At 42.8% G+C, this 19516-nt stretch overlaps 1 protein-coding gene and 1 pseudogene across 1 annotated transcript; both read left to right on the top strand.

Annotated features, from left to right (window-relative positions):
• The first annotated feature begins 460 nt into the window (after positions 1-460).
• LOC120413029 (tyrosine-protein kinase Abl-like) lies at positions 461-1487 on the top strand (annotated as a pseudogene).
• Positions 1359-1706, top strand: LOC120413030 (fibroblast growth factor receptor homolog 1-like). Its single transcript, XM_039573703.1, has one exon. The coding sequence runs from the start codon at positions 1359-1361 to the stop codon at positions 1704-1706; it is 348 nt and encodes a 115-aa protein (XP_039429637.1).
• Positions 1707-19516: the final 17810 nt, after the last annotated feature.

Genomic DNA, 19516 nt, shown 5'->3' with positions numbered 1-19516 from the left:
GAAGGTTATTGCAATAATCTTTCCGAAATGCTCAGTAGTGATGGAAACTAATCCAGAAGCTGGCGGAATCCAGGAAGACTACCAGGAGTTCAAGAAGTTCGATGGAGAATACCTATGTCCTGACTGCCCGTACCGAACAATCACAAGAAGAGATACAAAAATTGTGCAACAATGCCACGCTGCTCAATCTGCAATCAACTTCTTCCAGGCAGAGCTCTTCATACCTGTAGAAAACTACCTGACAAACGTAGAGATTGTGAGCGATGTGGCTATGTTTTTGCTAATAGCCATGAACGAAAACGACATCTGAGACGCAATGGAAAAATGTGTAGTTTTAACAGCAACATTTTACACTACACTAAATTAGTCGAGCAGAAGCAGCGAGAAGACGAGGGGCAGGTTATATTTGAATTTGAAATTCCATCATTGCCTGATTGCCATACTCCAACGGGCTTCGAGAATGCGCTACTCCCCAGCCCTCTACTACTACCGTATATCTGAGGACTCGAATAGAAAAGTGTACCTGCAGAAGCTAAATTCAACACACTCGCTGAGCTAGTCCATTACTACAGCGTCCTGCACAAGGGCCATGTACTGATTACGGCCTTTCTATACCCGGTACCAAAGGAACAACATCCCACGGTGCCGGACGGACTTCATGATAAAGCAGAAGATAGGCGGTGGTCAGTACGGTGAGGTGTTTGAAGCAATGTGGAAACAGTGCGGTAAAACGGTGACGGTCAAGACGTCGAAGGACCCAAAGGCGCTGATAAACTTTCGGCCATAATGAAGGATTTGAAGCATCCAAACCTTGTACAGCTGATGGGTATGTCTAAATATATATTTTTGTATGTTCACCTTTGCTCAAAACTGTAGCAACTGTAGTCTCTCTTGTTTCATTACAGGTGTGTGCACGCGCGAACCTCCGTATTACCTTATCATCGAGTTGATGAGCCACGGCAACCTAGTCGACTTCTTGCGCTCGGCGGCGGCGGCCGTGCCACTGTTGTACATGGCCACTCAGATCGCGTCCGGTATGAACTACTTGGAGAACCGCAAAATTATCCACCTCGATCTAGCGGCACGAAATTGTCTTGTTGGCGATAACTACCTTGTCAAGGTGGCCGACTTCGGACTGGCCGTACTGGTGCAAGACGACTCGTACTCGGCCCATACCGGCGATAAGTTCGCGATCAAGTGGACCGCCCCGGAGGGCTTAGCGCATAACAAATTCAGCCCTAAATCGGCGTGTGTGGGCGTTTGGTGTGCTGCTTTGGGAGATTGCAACGTACGGAATGTTGCCGTACCCAGGGTTCGATCGAACCGAATTGTACCACCAGCTTGAATCGGGCTATCGGATGGAGCGACCACAGGGATGCACGCGAGAAGTATACGAGCTGATGCGAAAGTGCTGGCAGTGGAACTTTCAGGACAGGCCAACCTTCAAAACCATACTCCACGACTTAGAACACATGTTTCAGGCGGAACAGCAAAAACAAGTCGACGTTAACAACAATAATGTCGAGGTCGAGGTGGTTGATAAGCAGGTTCAAGTAGAACAACAATTGAACAGTTGGGTCAGAAGTAGTGTTCCGACGCGGCGCAGCAAATGTCGCCGTAGCAACCCCCCGGCTGGGTCGGTCATCAGCTCCCTTAGGAATGATGACAGCCGCGCAACCAGCTCTCGGACGTGTGTTGACAGCTAGGGGAGGAAACGTCATACGGAATGATGTGGGCAAAAGTTTGTTTACGAAGAAAAAAGTAGAAGGTTGCGATACCGTGTGTGAAGGAGAAAATTCCTGCGATTGACTGGATCAAGGCTGAAAGGGTTAATTTGACTGCTTTATTTCGCAACGGAAGTTGTAAGTACGGTGACAAAAAAGGAATATTTAAAACTAATCCTAAAACTATTTAAAACTAGGAGGTCCGCGGGGTAAAACCTCTTGTGTCATCGGCTGCTCTGTGAAGTAGTTGTAAAGTTGCCTGTGTGTGAGTTAATGTAAATAAGGAAATGTAAACAATAAGTTAATTCTAGAGTACTTTTTCAAAAGGTCCTATGTGCAAAAAACTCAATCTGAGTAATTTGATGACAAAGTTTTGGTGCACATTTTTAAATCGCATTTAAACACGCTTGGGTATTTTTCGATTCTGAAAACGCCCAAATGGGTCTAGAGTTATGCTTTTCAAGTGTGCATCTCGGGATCATAAAAAGACAATATTACACTTAGTTCTGAAGCAACTTGGTTCATACAACCTGTGAGTGCACATAGGACACGTTCATAGGACAAATTTTGCACATAAGACTTTACGCATTGGACTATATTCACGTGTCATTGCACATAAAACTTTATCAAATAAAATTTAAATCCCGATTTAAAAAATCAATACTTTTTTGATAACAATGTATGCTCAACCCTCTCGCAACGTGTAGGCAACAGCTGACGAAGAGCATGAAATATTTCAATGCTTCCAGTGCGTGAGAGGAGAGAGAAACCGTTAATAACCAATCAGACTTCTGTCAGATGGGTGGCGGGTAGGATAATTTACCATGTTAAATTAACCAATGCGCCAATGTAAACAATGATTATTGTTTACCTTGGCGCATTGGATAATTTGACATGGAAAATTGTCCTATCCGCCTATCGTGCTGTGAGCGCACATACTACTGTTGTTTTTATTTTTTTAAAGCAATATCAATCAATGTACGGTCGAATACAGGTGCGTATTTTATGCATAATTAATAAGGTGAGATTGTACATCGAATAAAATAATTTCAGCAACTGCAAAGCTTTTAGCTTCATTGCGTGAATGTCCTTTACATCGACGGGGTCCTCTCTGGTCGGCCCGCAATGACTCTGTTCGCGTGCATCACGGCGTTGACATCGCGTGCTAGTATCACGGCTGGTATCAAAGCTGCATACAAAGGACAATCGGCTCAGAAACAACTCCGGTGTAGGGGTGGTTGCCTCTCACCCAGTCGGTCTGGGTTCGATCCCAGAACGTCCCGGTGACATTTTGTGAGACGAGATTTGTCTAATCACGTCTTCAGTCGGACGGGAAGTAAATGTTGGCCCTGTCTAACCTAGAGGTTAGGTCGTTAGCTCAGTCCAGGTGTTGGAGTCGTCTCCCTGGGTCTCCTGCCTCGGTGGAGTCGCTAGGGCAGTTGGACTCGCAATCCAAATGTCGTCAGTTCGAATCCCGGGGTGAGGTTTAAAAAGAGGTTTGCAATTGCCTCAACAATCAAACCTTCGGACACCTAGTTTCGAGTAGGAATCTTGCAATCAAGAACGCCAGGGCAATGCAGTAGGGCAGCTGTTCTCAACCTTTTCTTGGCTAGGTACCCCTTTTCGTTTTGCCCAAGGTGCTGACACCCCTTAGTTTTTTTTAACATGAAATTTTTCGCTTATAGGAGTATCCTTTAAATTCCAAATATCGGATTTATTTGTACGAGAAACATTAATTTTGTAGAAAAAATCTGTTTAAATGTTCTGTAACTGTAACTCGGGGGACAATGATATAATTTAAACTAAATTTGGATTTTTTGGACCAAATTTTCCTTTTTTTGCTTCCTGGGTGTTTTTGAAACCGCATTGATTCAGGGTTATTCAAAAACACTTAAAAAGTGAAAAAATATTTTATTGGACATTAAAAAAAATCGAAAAATATTGTTAAAAAGTTAAGGCTTGTATCTAGAATTGTTTGAAAACAAGTACTGGGTAGGCCACACAATCTCCATGTACTTTTCTTTGATACATTTTTTCCAGCTGAAAAAAAATGGAAATATTGTAAATTTTACTAAAAATCTTTTTGATAAAGTGAAGTTTTCAGGTTGTAACTGCTTTCAATTTAAAAAAAATCAAATATTTTTCATCTCTAAAAACAAAATTCATCACTGCTTTTCTGGACATTGAACATTAGCGTGGTTCACGTTTCTATGAAAAAGACAAAAGTTGTTATTTTGTCTTGCATCAACCGGAATTTCGTTCTTTTATGTCCCCAGAAGCACTCCTGAAAATTTGAGCCCATTTGGTAAGGTCTAGGAGCTCCAGTTTTAATTTGAAATTTATATGGGATTTTGATTTATTTTCCATGGGAAACTATCTTTTTTTACATTGTATTAGGCATTTTTTTTATAAATCGATTAAATGACTTGATTCTTATAGTAGGAGATAGGTTTTGAACTGGGGAACAACTTTGTAGAACATACCAACATGCTAGGAAGTGACCCTTTAAAGATACAGATACTTTTAGATGGTGGCTGGCCCCTTCAAAAGCCACCATCTAAAAATATCTGTATCTTTAAAGGGTCACTTCCTAGCTTGTTGGTATGTTCTACAAAGTTGTTCCCCAGTTCAAAACCTATCTCCTACTATAAGAATCAAGTCATTTAATCGATTTATAAAAAAAAATCCTAATACAATGTAAAAAAAGATAGTTTCCCATGGAAAATAAATCAAAATCCCATATAAATTTCAAATTAAAACTGGAGCTCCTAGACCTTACCAAATGGGCTCAAATTTTCAGGAGTGCTTCTGGGGACATAAAAGAACAAAATTCCGGTTGATGCAAGACAAAATAACAATTTTTGTCTTTTTCATAGAAACGTGAACCACGCTATTGAACATATTAACATTCTAAACAACACGAAAGAGTGATTTGTTTGATAATTTTAAAATAATCTTGAAGTTAAAATAGAAAAATTCGAAAAAAATCACTTCATTTTTTTGTAACATTGAAAATAAGATCCATATTTGCCAAGATAACATCAATAAAAAAATTAGGTACCTTATTGGCAGTGATGTCAACCATCGCGACGCTCATTTTTGGTTCGCGGCACATTTTTTGTTTGTAGTGCTTTTCAGTTACGGAATTTGACAAAGTTGTGTATGAAGGACTTGTAGAACACACCAAATCGTACAACTTTGCTGAACATAGTATTAATTTTTGATGAATACTAAAAAAGTTACAACCAAAAATGCGTTTGGCAAACGAAAGCATCGCGAACCATTTGTCCTGAGGTCTGGAATCTTCTTGTATCTTTTTGCGTATGAATTTTACAGCTATACAATGTTCTGAAGAAATGTTGCTGTTGGTGAGTTCTACAAGTGCTTCGAACACCATTTTGTCGAATTCCGTAACTGAAAAGCACTACAAACGAAAAATGTGCCGCGAACCAAAAATGAGCGTCGCGATGGTTGACATCACTGCTTATTGGGTAACATTTACAATCAAAACATTTTTTCCTAAGTTAATTTTTTGGCAAAACTAAAAGACAGGTCGAATAAATAATGTTAAATAATGAAACTTTAGAATCTTTTACCAACCTTTTGAATTGTTCTAAGAGATGGTAGTTTTTTTTCTTTCTCTTCCAAATTTGAGACAAAAATTTGAAGAAAAAAATTAACAAAAATCTAAAAAACGGTACACTTTATTTAAATTGACAAAAAAATATTATCGAATGCAAGCGATTTTTCTCATTTAAATTTTTTTTTAATATTTTCTGTGTGTTTTGACGATTTTTTAGAATCATAGCATGGCCAATAATTAGAAAAAAAAATCTTTTTAGGAAAACCTTATCATACACTTTGCCAAAGATTTGTGATCAGAACATGCCATCACAATGTACAGATTTTCGAAAATATTCATAGCACTCGGACATAATCGACGTCAGAACCTACCGTGGCGCGGACATCGACTCGGACCACTACCTGGTGGTGGCAAAGCTGCGCCAACGCCTGTCTGAGGTCAACAAGATCCGGTACCGTCGCCCGCAGCGGTATAATCTGGAGCGGCTCAAGGATCCTGAGGTCGCTACCCAGTACGCGCGGGAACTCGAAGCTGCGTTGCCTGGCGAGGGTGAGCTCGCCGAAGCCCCTCTGGAGGCCTGCTGGAGCCACATGGAAGCAGCCATCAACGCAGCGGCATCGAGCGCCATCGGGTACGTGGACCGAGTTCGACGGAACGGCTGGTTCGACGAGGAATGTCAGGCGATTTGGGACGAGAAGAAAGCAGCGCGGGACAAGTGGCTGCTGCACAACACCCGTGGGAACAAGGAGTCGTACAAACAGTTGCGAAGACAGCAAACCCATCTCTTTCGGGACAAGAAGCGCCGCCTGGAAGAGTTGGAGTGCCAGGACATGGAACAGCTGTATCGCTCCAACGAAACGCGTAAGTTCTACAAGAAACTTAGTCAATCCCGGAAAGGCTTCATGCCGCGGGCCGAAATGTGCCGGGATAAGGACGGAGGCATCTTGACGGACGAGCGCGAGGTGATCGAAAGGTGGAAGCAGCACTTCGACGAGCACCTGAACGGCCCAGAGGCGGAGTACCAGGACGACGGGGGAAACGACGTCAGCGGTATGGTGGACGGCGGGGACGAGCCAGCGCCCACGATGAGGGAAGTTAAGGATGCCATCAAGAAGCTGAAGAACAACAAAGCAGCGGGTAAGGATGGTATCGGTGCTGAACTCATCAAGATGGGCCCGGACAAGCTGGCGGCCTGCCTACACCGGCTGATAGTCAAGGTCTGGGACACAGAACAGCTACCGGAGGAGTGGAAAGAGGGAGTAATATGCCCGATCTACAAGAAGGGGGACAAGTTGGAATGTGAGAACTATCGAGCTATCACCATTCTCAACGCGGCCTACAAAGTGCTGTCTCAGATCATCTTCTGTCGTCTGTCGGAGCGAGCAAAGGATTTCGTAGGGACGTACCAAGCCGGTTTTGTGGAGGGGAAATCGACGACGGACCAAATCTTTTTGCTACGCCAAATCCTCCAAAAATGTCGCGAGTACCAGATCCCGACGCACCACCTGTTCATCGATTTCAAAGCCGCGTACGACTCGGTCGATCGCGAAGAGCTATGGAAGATCATGTACGAGAACGGCTTTCCCGGGAAGCTGATCAGAATGGTGAAATCAACGATGGACGGGGCGCGGTGCAGCGTGAAGATTTCGGGTGCTATGTCCGACCCGATCGAATCGCGCAAGGGACTGCGACAAGGCGACGGTATCTCCGGCCTCTGTTTCAACATTGGGCTTGAAGGTGTTATGAGGCGGGCGGGCTTCAACATGCGAGGCACGATTATCAACCGGTCCAGCCAATTCATCTGCTATGCCGACGACATGGACATTGTCGGCAGAACGTTCGAAGAGGTGGCCAGGCGGTACACCGAATTGAAGCGGGAGGCGGATAAGGTTGGATTGAAGGTGAATGTTGCGAAGACGAAGTATCTGCTGGCAGGAGGAACCGAGTCCCTTAGGGCTCGCATAGGACCGAGCGTGACGATCGACGGGGACGAGTTCGAGGTCGTGGAGGAGTTTGTGTACCTCGGATCGTTGGTTACGTCGGACAACAACTGCAGCAGAGAAATTCGGAGGCGCATCATCACCGGTAGTCGTGCCTACTATGGACTCCACAAGACCCTACGGTCTGGCCATCTTTCCCGGCGTACAAAGTGTACCATGTACGAAACGCTGATAAGACCGGTCGTTCTCTACGGGCACGAGACGTGGACGATGCTCGAGGAGGACCTGCAAGCGCTCGAAGTTTTCGAACGGCGAGTGCTTAGGACGATCTTTGGCGGCGTGCGTGAGAACACTGTATGGAGGAGAAGGATGAACCACGAGCTGGCGCAACTCTACGGCAAGCCAAGTATTCGGAAGGTCGCCAAGGCTGGCCGAATCCGGTGGGCCGGACACGTCGCAAGAATGCCGGACGCGCTGGATGCGCGCCAACCGAACCGGACAATCAATCCGGTGAAGTTGGTGTTCAATTCGGAGCCGGTTGGAACGCGGCGGAGGGGGGCGCAACGTGCACGGTGGTTAAACCAAGTGGAGGAAGATCTGGAAAGTGTGGGAGTTCCGCAGCGGAATTGGAGAGTAGCAGCCCAGGACCGAGTCCAGTGGCAGCGCATCTGGAGACAGCTCATGACCCGGAGGTTGTACGAGCAGTAAAAGTAAAGTAAGTACTGTTTGTTTGTTTTTTTTTCTCTGTTTGTTTGTTCTTCTCTCAAATATTTTGTCTGGGATATTATTCAAATGTCCGCCATTACAGGGTTCGTCTTCCGGTACCCCCTGAGACCGCTCGTGGTACCCTAAGGGGTACATGTACCCCAGGTTGAGAACCGCTGCTGTAGAGCGAATAATTTGATTTTTGACGATGAAATGCCAGTTGAATTAGAGCTAGTTTAATCAAACAAATGGACGTGGTTATGTCCCCGCTGATGGACTGATATAAAGATTTTTTTATAGAGAAGAAAAAACAAAACATGTTTCCAAATTGAAACAAATCACCTTCTTATTATTTCAACTCTATCGTTTGAACAAAAAAGATAGCCCAATCAATTTTAAACATTTGTTTTCGAATTTTCACAGTCATGGTGTCGATCCAAATCCCAAAATAAAATTCCCTGACTTTTCCCTGACCTCTCCAGACCACCAATTTTTTTTTATTTTCTATTTTTTACTAACATATTATTTGGAGCGTTTTTATGGTTTCATGCATTTTCCTATTGGAAATTTAACACCTAAACTAACAAGCTCGAGAAAAAGGCGAAATTTCGGGATTGCCACAAAAGGCGATAACTCAATAGGCGAGATCTCGAAAGGCGAAAATTCAAAAGGCGAAAAAGTAGACCCACCACGCTAGGCGAAATAGCACAAAAGGCGAAATGGCTCAAATGGCGAAAAAGTATTATTTGATTAGGATTCCTCCTTTCTCTCAGACAATGAAGTACGAAGTGTAAACAAACAATTCTGGAGTTTTTTTTGAAAAGGTCCTATAAACCAAATTTTCATTTTTTGCTTTTTGGGTGTTTTTGAATACCCCTGACTCAAGGCGGTTCTAAAAACACCCAAAAAGCAAAAATTTAAAATTTGGTTTATAGGACCTTTTCAAAAAAAAACTCCAGAATTCATCCTGCTCGTTCGAGGATGGATTGTTTGTTTACACATCTACACTGAAATAAAAAAAAGTACGACATTGCTATTAGGGCCTTTGGTCCCATTTTAACGCGTGTAATGAAATGCCGTAAGAGCAATGTCGTACCGCCCCTTTCCAATGTGTTCCAGTTATTAAGTAATAAAAAAACCCAATTACTAAATAAGGAAAGGAGCCAAAATTCCTAGAATTTAGGAATTTGGTACTTTTTTTTTATTTCAGTGTAGAGTATTTTTAAAAGGTTCTATAAGCTATTGTCTTTCATAGGTTTATTATGTTTATAATCGGATTGATAATTGGATGTAGACATTTAAAAAAGCTCTAGACTTCGTATTTGACCTTTTACGTGGTTTGGTTGATCTGTAGTTTTATTGTGTAATGTTTATGCATTTTTAATTCTGAATCTTTATCATTCGGGTATGGGCAACGAACACACGACCTCTGGAAGTCCAGTACGCTGCTAGTTGAAACCCCTACGGTCAGGATTTCGAGTGAGCACTTTGCTCTTTGAAGGGAATCTGACTTTGGCGTGCCAAATAGTAATCTAGAGGCTTTGTTTTGGTCTAAAAAATTGTTGACAAATCTGTAATAACTAATTTGAAAAAAGAACGGGAATATTTGAGGAAATGCTTTATAAAAAATACATTTAGCGAAAAAATACCCAAAGTACGCGCCAGGTGGCCGTGTGCACCGAGGCCGCGGCCGAGGTGCACACGGCCACCTGGCGCGTACTTTGGGTATTTTTTCGCCAAATGTGCTTTTCGCCTTGTGTGGTTTTCGCCTTATGTGGTTTTCGCCTTTTGAAACATTTCGCCTAATGAATTTTCGCCTTTTGTGATTTCGCCTTTCGAGTCTTCGCCAAACGTAGGAGACTCGAAATTTCCATACCAAATTCCCCCTTTTTCTCGAGCTTGGGAGTTTAGGTGTTAAGATATTGAAGAACTTCAATGACTTTTTTATTTTATTTTTTTAACGATGGATTCTGCAAAAACTTAAAAACTTTTTTTATTTTGTCAATCATTTTTTTCTTATCGAACATCCAAAATGAGTAACCATAAAATTGTCCTATGTTTTGACAAAGAACTTTGTCCTAAGGGCTCTATTCTGGTGAGGTGTCAATCCAGAAAAACGAAAAATGTCGCGCGTTACGAAAATGTTGCATGCTTGGTATTGCGGAAGGGGTCTGCAACGAATGAAATGTGGCAACAATGGTGCAGCATTCTCGCGTGACAGTTCCAAGAAAGCAGGAGACGAGGCAAAATTTGCACCATGTTGCCACATTTCATGCTAACTATATAAGCTAACAGATAGCCTCTGAACAATTTTAGTTTTATTCGAAAATCCGTCAGAGACGGATCGACGGTAGTAATTTTATTGCTCACACACACATGCTCACATTGAAAGACACAGGTTCGCATTCGCATTCGCATTCGCATTCGCATGGAGATGGTGATCTTAGCGGGTTGCAGACTGGATTTCTTCATGTATATGTGATGATTGTCCAGCCCAGGTTGCTTAGAAAATGATTAAAGGGAATTAAAACCAATTCTACCCGAACAGGACAGGCAGCACCATGAAAGCCATCCATTGCCGGCCGCTCCCATCTCCACCATACACCGGGAGAGGAAAAAGGATTCGGAGCACGGGAAATGTTGATGCTTGACTTACTTAGAAAAAGGTAGCGAAACCGCAGGCTCTTTTTCCCAACCCTATTGTGGAACTCGACCAAATTGACCGTTTGACCAAATTTGATCGAATTTAAACAACAGGGCTGCGTAAGCGTCGCGTGGAGTTGGTATTTGTGTAGGGTAAAGGTCTGGGAGTCGCTCTAAGCAAGCGATACGACCATTGGCATAAATGAGTTTAGGTGTTGTGGCATTAATCTCAAGGCAAGCAATCGGATGCTGCTGTCGAGACACTTCCGGTTTATTTATTTGTCATATGTTAGAACTTTTATGAAGTGTTATATTATTCTCAAAGCAATAAAAAAGATACTGCTGTTGAGACAGTTTTTTTTAATTTAAGTTTTTGGTAATTTTAAAGCTTATCCCGACGCGAATATTTAGTTAAGATCAAATCTTAGGCAGCCGGCTGCGGAAAGATAGGATCCGTGTTCAATATAATTATTTCTACTCTTGACCGAAAGAGCATATCAATAACTACAACACATAAACTAATAAATTAACGCGTCCGTTGTCATTATGACTTTCTCTATCTTGCGGCATTGTTGTTTCCACAGAACGTAAAATGAAATTTAAGTTGTACCTATGATAAAATGAAATATTACGTATTTGCTGTATCTCCAGGTTTAATTCTGTATGCACGGATTAAATCGCAAAATGAAACAAATCCAACCCGACGTAAACGCGTTGCAAATCGTGTTCAAAAGTTCCTAAAAAAAAAAAAAAAAAATAGATCGCCCAACCACCGTAACGCGCAAAACCGAAACCAACCTTATTTGACGGCAAACCTTGCGACGGTAGTATAAATAATCTTTACGCGCAACGAACCGCTCAAAAAGTCCACTCCAATTTTCATAATCACAATCATCTAAGCTGAAAAGTTGTTTTTTTTAACAGAACATAAAATGAAAATTAGAATAAAGGGATACACTCACACTCACTTTTATTCTCAACTAAGCCGAAACCATAGAAACATCGGACATTTCAACGTTTCAAGAATAAAAGAAAAAAAAATTAAGAGCAGCAAACGGATGTTGCTTATTTGTCAGCACCCAAAACATGGCACCGCTCTCCTAAATATGCACATGCACACATTGAAAGACACAGGTTGTGCACCAACTTGGGAGGAATTCTGTTCTAACGAAGATTGTTAGATCGGTCACTCGAAAACCAGAATGATTTAAGGCAATGGGGTTGGGACCAAACTAGTAGGATATTGGCCACACCCGGAGTGGCCATGACCCTGAGGGAAGGTTCTACCGGGGGTACATTTATCGAACCATTCGACTTGGGGCAATATGGGTATCAAAATTCATGGTTTTTGATACTGGTAGTGAAAATGGCAATTTTGACAGGATTGGCCACACCCGGAGTGGCCATGGCCCTGCGGGAAGGTTCTACCGGGGGGACATTTATCGAACCATTCGACTTGGGGCAATATGGGTATCAAAATTCATGGTTTTTGATACTGGTAGTGAAAATGGCCATTTTGACAGGATTGGCCACACCCGGAGTGGCCATGGCCCTGCGGGAAGGTTCTACCGGGGGGACATTTATCGAACCATTCGACTTGGGGCACTATGGGTATCAAAATTCATGTTTTTTTATACTGGTAGTGAAAATGGCCATTTTGACAGGATTGGCCACACCCGGAGTGGCCATGGCCCTGAGGGAAGGTTCTACCGGGGGGACATTTATCGAACCATTCGACTTGGGGCAATATGGGTATCAAAATTCATGGTTTTTGATACTGGTAGTGAAAATGGCAATTTTGACAGGATTGGCCACACCCGGAGTGGCCATGGCCCTGCGGGAAGGTTCTACCGGGGGGACATTTATCGAACCATTCGACTTGGGGCAATATGGGTATCAAAATTCATGGTTTTTGATACTGGTAGTGAAAATGGCCATTTTGACAGGATTGGCCACACCCGGAGTGGCCATGGCCCTGCGGGAAGGTTCTACCGGGGGGACATTTATCGAACCATTCGACTTGGGGCACTATGGGTATCAAAATTCATGTTTTTTTATACTGGTAGTGAAAATGGCCATTTTGACAGGATTGGCCACACCCGGAGTGGCCATGGCCCTGAGGGAAGGTTCTACCGGGGGGACATTTATCGAACCATTCGACTTGGGGCAATATGGGTATCAAAATTCATGGTTTTTGATACTGGTAGTGAAAATGGCAATTTTGACAGGATTGGCCACACCCGGAGTGGCCATGGCCCTGCGGGAAGGTTCTACCGGGGGGACATTTATCGAACCATTCGACTTGGGGCAATATGGGTATCAAAATTCATGGTTTTTGATACTGGTAGTGAAAATGGCCATTTTGACAGGATTGGCCACACCCGGAGTGGCCATGGCCCTGCGGGAAGGTTCTACCGGGGGACATTTATCGAACCATTCGACTTGGGGCACTATGGGTATCAAAATTCATGTTTTTTTATACTGGTAGTGAAAATGGCCATTTTGACAGGATTGGCCACACCCGGAGTGGCCATGGCCCTGAGGGAAGGTTCTACCGGGGGGACATTTATCGAACCATTCGACTTGGGGCAATATGGGTATCAAAATTCATGGTTTTTGATACTGGTAGTGAAAATGGCAATTTTGACAGGATTGGCCACACCCGGAGTGGCCATGGCCCTGCGGGAAGGTTCTACCGGGGGGACATTTATCGAACCATTCGACTTGGGGCAATATGGGTATCAAAATTCATGGTTTTTGATACTGGTAGTGAAAATGGCCATTTTGACAGGATTGGCCACACCCGGAGTGGCCATGGCCCTGCGGGAAGGTTCTACCGGGGGGACATTTATCGAACCATTCGACTTGGGGCAATATGGGTATCAAAATTCATGGTTTTTGATACTGGTAGTGAAAATGGCCATTTTGACAGGATTGGCCACACCCGGAGTGGCCATGGCCCTGAGGGAAGGTTCTACCGGGGGGACATTTATCGAACCATTCGACTTGGGGCAATATGGGTATCAAAATTCATGGTTTTTGATACTGGTAGTGAAAATGGCCATTTTGACAGGATTGGCCACACCCGGAGTGGCCATGGCCCTGAGGGAAGGTTCTACCGGGGGGACATTTATCGAACCATTCGACTTGGGGCACTATGGGTATCAAAATTCATGTTTTTTTATACTGGTAGTGAAAATGGCCATTTTGACAGGATTGGCCACACCCGGAGTGGCCATGGCCCTGAGGGAAGGTTCTACCGGGGGGACATTTATCGAACCATTCGACTTGGGGCAATATGGGTATCAAAATTCATGGTTTTTGATACTGGTAGTGAAAATGGCAATTTTGACAGGATTGGCCACACCCGGAGTGGCCATGGCCCTGCGGGAAGGTTCTACCGGGGGGACATTTATCGAACCATTCGACTTGGGGCAATATGGGTATCAAAATTCATGGTTTTTGATACTGGTAGTGAAAATGGCCATTTTGACAGGATTGGCCACACCCGGAGTGGCCATGGCCCTGCGGGAAGGTTCTACCGGGGGGACATTTATCGAACCATTCGACTTGGGGCACTATGGGTATCAAAATTCATGTTTTTTTATACTGGTAGTGAAAATGGCCATTTTGACAGGATTGGCCACACCCGGAGTGGCCATGGCCCTGAGGGAAGGTTCTACCGGGGGGACATTTATCGAACCATTCGACTTGGGGCAATATGGGTATCAAAATTCATGGTTTTTGATACTGGTAGTGAAAATGGCAATTTTGACAGGATTGGCCACACCCGGAGTGGCCATGGCCCTGCGGGAAGGTTCTACCGGGGGGACATTTATCGAACCATTCGACTTGGGGCAATATGGGTATCAAAATTCATGGTTTTTGATACTGGTAGTGAAAATGGCCATTTTGACAGGATTGGCCACACCCGGAGTGGCCATGGCCCTGAGGGAAGGTTCTACCGGGGGGACATTTATCGAACCATTCGACTTGGGGCACTATGGGTATCAAAATTCATGTTTTTTTATACTGGTAGTGAAAATGGCCATTTTGACAGGATTGGCCACACCCGGAGTGGCCATGGCCCTGAGGGAAGGTTCTACCGGGGGGACATTTATCGAACCATTCGACTTGGGGCAATATGGGTATCAAAATTCATGGTTTTTGATACTGGTAGTGAAAATGGCAATTTTGACAGGATTGGCCACACCCGGAGTGGCCATGGCCCTGCGGGAAGGTTCTACCGGGGGGACATTTATCGAACCATTCGACTTGGGGCAATATGGGTATCAAAATTCATGGTTTTTGATACTGGTAGTGAAAATGGCCATTTTGACAGGATTGGCCACACCCGGAGTGGCCATGGCCCTGAGGGAAGGTTCTACCGGGGGGACATTTATCGAACCATTCGACTTGGGGCAATATGGGTATCAAAATTCATGGTTTTTGATACTGGTAGTGAAAATGGCAATTTTGACAGGATTGGCCACACCCGGAGTGGCCATGGCCCTGCGGGAAGGTTCTACCGGGGGGACATTTATCGAACCATTCGACTTGGGGCAATATGGGTATCAAAATTCATGGTTTTTGATACTGGTAGTGAAAATGGCCATTTTGACAGGATTGGCCACACCCGGAGTGGCCATGGCCCTGAGGGAAGGTTCTACCGGGGGGACATTTATCGACCCATTCGACTTGGGGCAATATGGGTATCAAAATTCATGGTTTTTGATACTGGTAGTGAAAATGGCCATTTTGACAGGATTGGCCACACCCGGAGTGGCCATGGCCCTGAGGGAAGGTTCTACCGGGGAGACATTTATCGAACCATTCGACTTGGGGCAATATGGGTATCAAAATTCATGGTTTTTGATACTGGTAGTGAAAATGACCATTTTGACAGGATTGGCCACACCCGGAGTGGCCATGGCCCTGCGGGAAGGTTCTACCGGGGGGACATTTATCGAACAATTCGACTTGGGGCAATATGGGTATCAAAATTCATGGTTTTTGATACTGGTAGTGAAAATGGCCATTTTGACAGGATTGGCCACACCCGGAGTGGCCATGGCCCTGAGGGAAGGTTCTACCGGGGGGACATTTATCGAACCATTCGACTTGGGGCAATATGGGTATCAAAATTCATGGTTTTTGATACTGGTAGTGAAAATGGCCATTTTGACAGGATTGGCCACACCCGGAGTGGCCATGGCCCTGAGGGAAGGTTCTACCGGGGGGACATTAATCGAACCATTCGACTTGGGGCAATATGGGTATCAAAATTCATGGTTTTTGATACTGGTAGTGAAAATGGCCATTTTGACAGGATTGGCCACACCCGGAGTGGCCATGGCCCTGAGGGAAGGTTCTACCGGGGGGACATTTATCGAACCATTCGACTTGGGGCAATATGGGTATCAAAATTCATGGTTTTTGATACTGGTAGTGAAAATGGCCATTTTGACAGGATTGGCCACACCCGGAGTGGCCATGGCCCTGCGGGAAGGTTCTACCGGGGGGACATTTATCGAACCATTCGACTTGGGGCAATATGGGTATCAAAATTCATGGTTTTTGATACTGGTAGTGAAAATGACCATTTTGACAGGATTGGCCACACCCGGAGTGGCCATGGCCCTGAGGGAAGGTTCTACCGGGGGGACATTTATCGAACCATTCGACTTGGGGCAATATGGGTATCAAAATTCATGGTTTTTTATACTGGTAATGAAAATGGCCATTTTGACAGGATTGGCCACACTCGGAGTGGCCAGTGCCATGGGGAATGTTCTTCCGGGAGGACATTTACGGAACCATATAAATTGGGGCAATATGGGTATACAAATGCATAGTTTTTGATACAGGTAATGAAAATTGCCATTTTGACAGGATTGCCCACACCCGGAGTTGCCAGTGCCATGAAGAAGGTTCTACCGGGGGGACATTTATCGAACCATACGACTTGGGGCAATATGGGTATCAAAATTCATGGTTTTCGATACTGGGAATAAAAATTACGGGAAGGTTTTCCCGGGAGTGTTCTGTTGGATGACGTTGTAGGGCTTTGGTGTATCGGGAAAAGTTGTAGAGGAGAAAATTTCATGAAAGTTTGTCAAAGGTGCCAAATTTGTAGCTCTTAATCTGCTCGAGATATACGCCATTTTTGCAACAATGGTTAAAAAGCACTTTTTTGGTGATAACTTAAAATGTTAGCATTTTAGCGGCCTACTATGTTCTGAAGAGTTGTTTATGACATAAAATTACACATCTTTGCCGAAGACAGCAAAATGTGTTGAGCCTTTATTGAGGAAGTATAACCATTTTTGAAACTGCCACAGAATCCGCTTTGTAATTGCTGGCCACTTGTAATTGCTGGGCACTCTGGAAAAGTTGCCGTAATTTTTCATAGACGATGTAATTTCCATAAAAATCGATCAATTTACCCTTCAATTTACCGATTTTCACCTTGTATTCATTATGATTTCGAATAACATTTATAAATAAATTTATTAAAAATCTGACGAATTCAAATTGAGATATCTGAAAATAGACACAAATAAACACGAAAATATTTTCAGAAAATGTAGTTGAAAGTGTGTACTTTCAGGTGCATTGTTTGATTATGCGCCAAAATGCGCCATTTGAAAACATTGCAACTTGAAAATAGGCTCAAAATCACTTAATTTTTTTATAAACTCCTCAATAAAGGCTCAAAACATTTTGCTGTCTTTGGCAAGGATGGGTAATTTTATGTCATAAACAACTCTTCAGAACATAGTAGGCCGCTAAAATGCTAACATTTTAAGTTATCACCAAAAAAGTTCTTTTTTACCATTTTTGCAAAAATGGCGTATATCTCGAGTAGATTAAGAGCTACAAATTTGGCACCTTTGACAAACTTTCATGAAATTTTCTCCTCTACAACTTTTCCCGATACACCAAAGCCCTACAACGTCATCCAACAGAACACTCCCGGGAAAACCTTCCCGTAATATTTATTACCAGTATCGAAAACCATGGATTTTGATACCCATATTGCCCCAAGTCGAATGGTTTGATAAATGTCCCACCGGTAGAACCTTCCCTCAGGGCCATGGCCACTCCGGGTGTGGCCAATCCTGTCAAAATTGCCATTTTCACTACCAGTATCAAAAACCATGAATTTTGATACCCATATTGCCCCAAGTCGAATGGATCGATAAATGTCCCCCCGGTAAAACCTTCCCGCAGGGCCATGGCCACTCCGGGTGTGGCCAATCCTGTCAAAATGCAGGGTTGTTACGGGAGAGTCGAAAAAAAATCCGCGCCAAATCCGCGCCGACCGAAAATCCGAAACCGCGCGAAATCCACGCAATATAAAAAAATATCGCGATCAACATTTAAGAAATTTTATGTTTTAATTTAGAAAAAACTAAATATTTGATTTAAAAAACTCGTTTTATGTTTAATGGCTCCAAAAGAATGAAAGCATGAAAAAAATCTTCAAAATAGAAAATACAATATAAAATTTGACTTCTAAAATTTAACCTAATAATTAAATCAAAAAAAAATTATTTTGGATCTGAGATTTTTTTTCTATATTGTTTTGAATTTGATATTTTTTTAGTTTTTGAATTTTTACTTTTTAATTTTGATTTTTTTTTTAATTTTAAAATTTTCGATTACCCAAATTTTTTATATTTTGAATTTCAGATTGCTAAAATTTTGAATTGCTTCTAATTTTGTAAATTACAATTTTAGAAATTTCAAAAAAAAAATAATATGATTTTGATTTTTTTTTTGTAATAAAAACTATTAAAACAATTTTTTTTCGAATTTTTGAATTTCTGAAGCTTTGAATTTGGAATGTTCTGATCTTTTTATTTTCGCCAAGAACGGTAAAATTTAGAAAAAAAAATATTTCTACCGATTAAATTCCATTCCCAAATTCGAAAGTGGAGGACAGCTTCTGTTACGTCCAATCAAGCTCATATTTGGCTCCCACCAGAACAAGCCCCAATAATAGTTTTTGTTACACATTCTAATGTCTATATCTTCTGGAAAAGTTTGTAATATTTGATTTACAAAATTAAAAATTGAATAAATCCAGTATAAAATTTAAAATAAATAAGGTTAAAAATCATTACTCAAAACTCAAAAGAAATTAAACATTCAGATTCGGATATGTTAAGAAATGACAAGAAACATATAAAAAATAACTTCTACATAATCTTCATCTTCATTTTTCGACGTTTCGTACTAAGAAAATTCAAACAAACATTTTCATAAGAAAATTCAATTAATAAAAATTATTAAATTCTTGCACTCAAAGGAAAAAACAAATTATCTTAATTCCTGATAATATTTTTCTTCATAACTTGAAAGTAATTACATCTCTCTCAATTAATTTATTTATCAAAATTGCCATCCGCGCGAAATCCACGCCTGAGCAAAATTAGCTAGCAAATCCGCGCCAGATCCGCGCTATCCGCGCGATCCGCGCGAAACGCGCCATCCGCGCCGTCCGTAACAACCCTGAAAATGGCCATTTTCATTACCAGTATAAAAAACCATGAATTTTGATACTCATATTGCCCCAAGTCGAATGGGTCGATAAATGTCCCCCCGGTAAAACCTTCCCGCAGGGCCATGGCCACTCCGGGTGTGGCCAATCCTGTCAAAATTGCCATTTTCACTACCAGTATCAAAAACCATGAATTTTGATACCCATATTGCTCCAAGTCGAATGGATCGATAAATGTCCCCCCGTTAAAACCTTCCCGCAGGGCCATGGCCACTCCGGGTGTGGCCAATCCTGTCAAAATGGCCATTTTCATTACCAGTATCAAAAACCATGAATTTTGATACCCATATTGCCCCAAGTCGAATGGTTCGATAAATGTCCCCCCGGTAAAACCTTCCCGCAGGGCCATGGCCAC

The sequence above is a fragment of the Culex pipiens genome, chromosome 3 (assembly GCF_016801865.2).
Source record: "Culex pipiens pallens isolate TS chromosome 3, TS_CPP_V2, whole genome shotgun sequence".
In the NCBI taxonomy this organism is placed as follows: domain Eukaryota; kingdom Metazoa; phylum Arthropoda; class Insecta; order Diptera; family Culicidae; genus Culex; species Culex pipiens.
The sequence above is the reverse complement of the archived record's forward strand: the minus strand, read 5'-3'. Positions and strand labels throughout refer to the sequence as shown.

What these genes read in the sequence shown, in the direction of transcription:
- LOC120413030 (XM_039573703.1), top strand. Translation starts at nt 1,359, where the DNA reads ATGGAGCGACCACAGGGATGCACGCGAGAAGTATACGAGCTGATGCGA.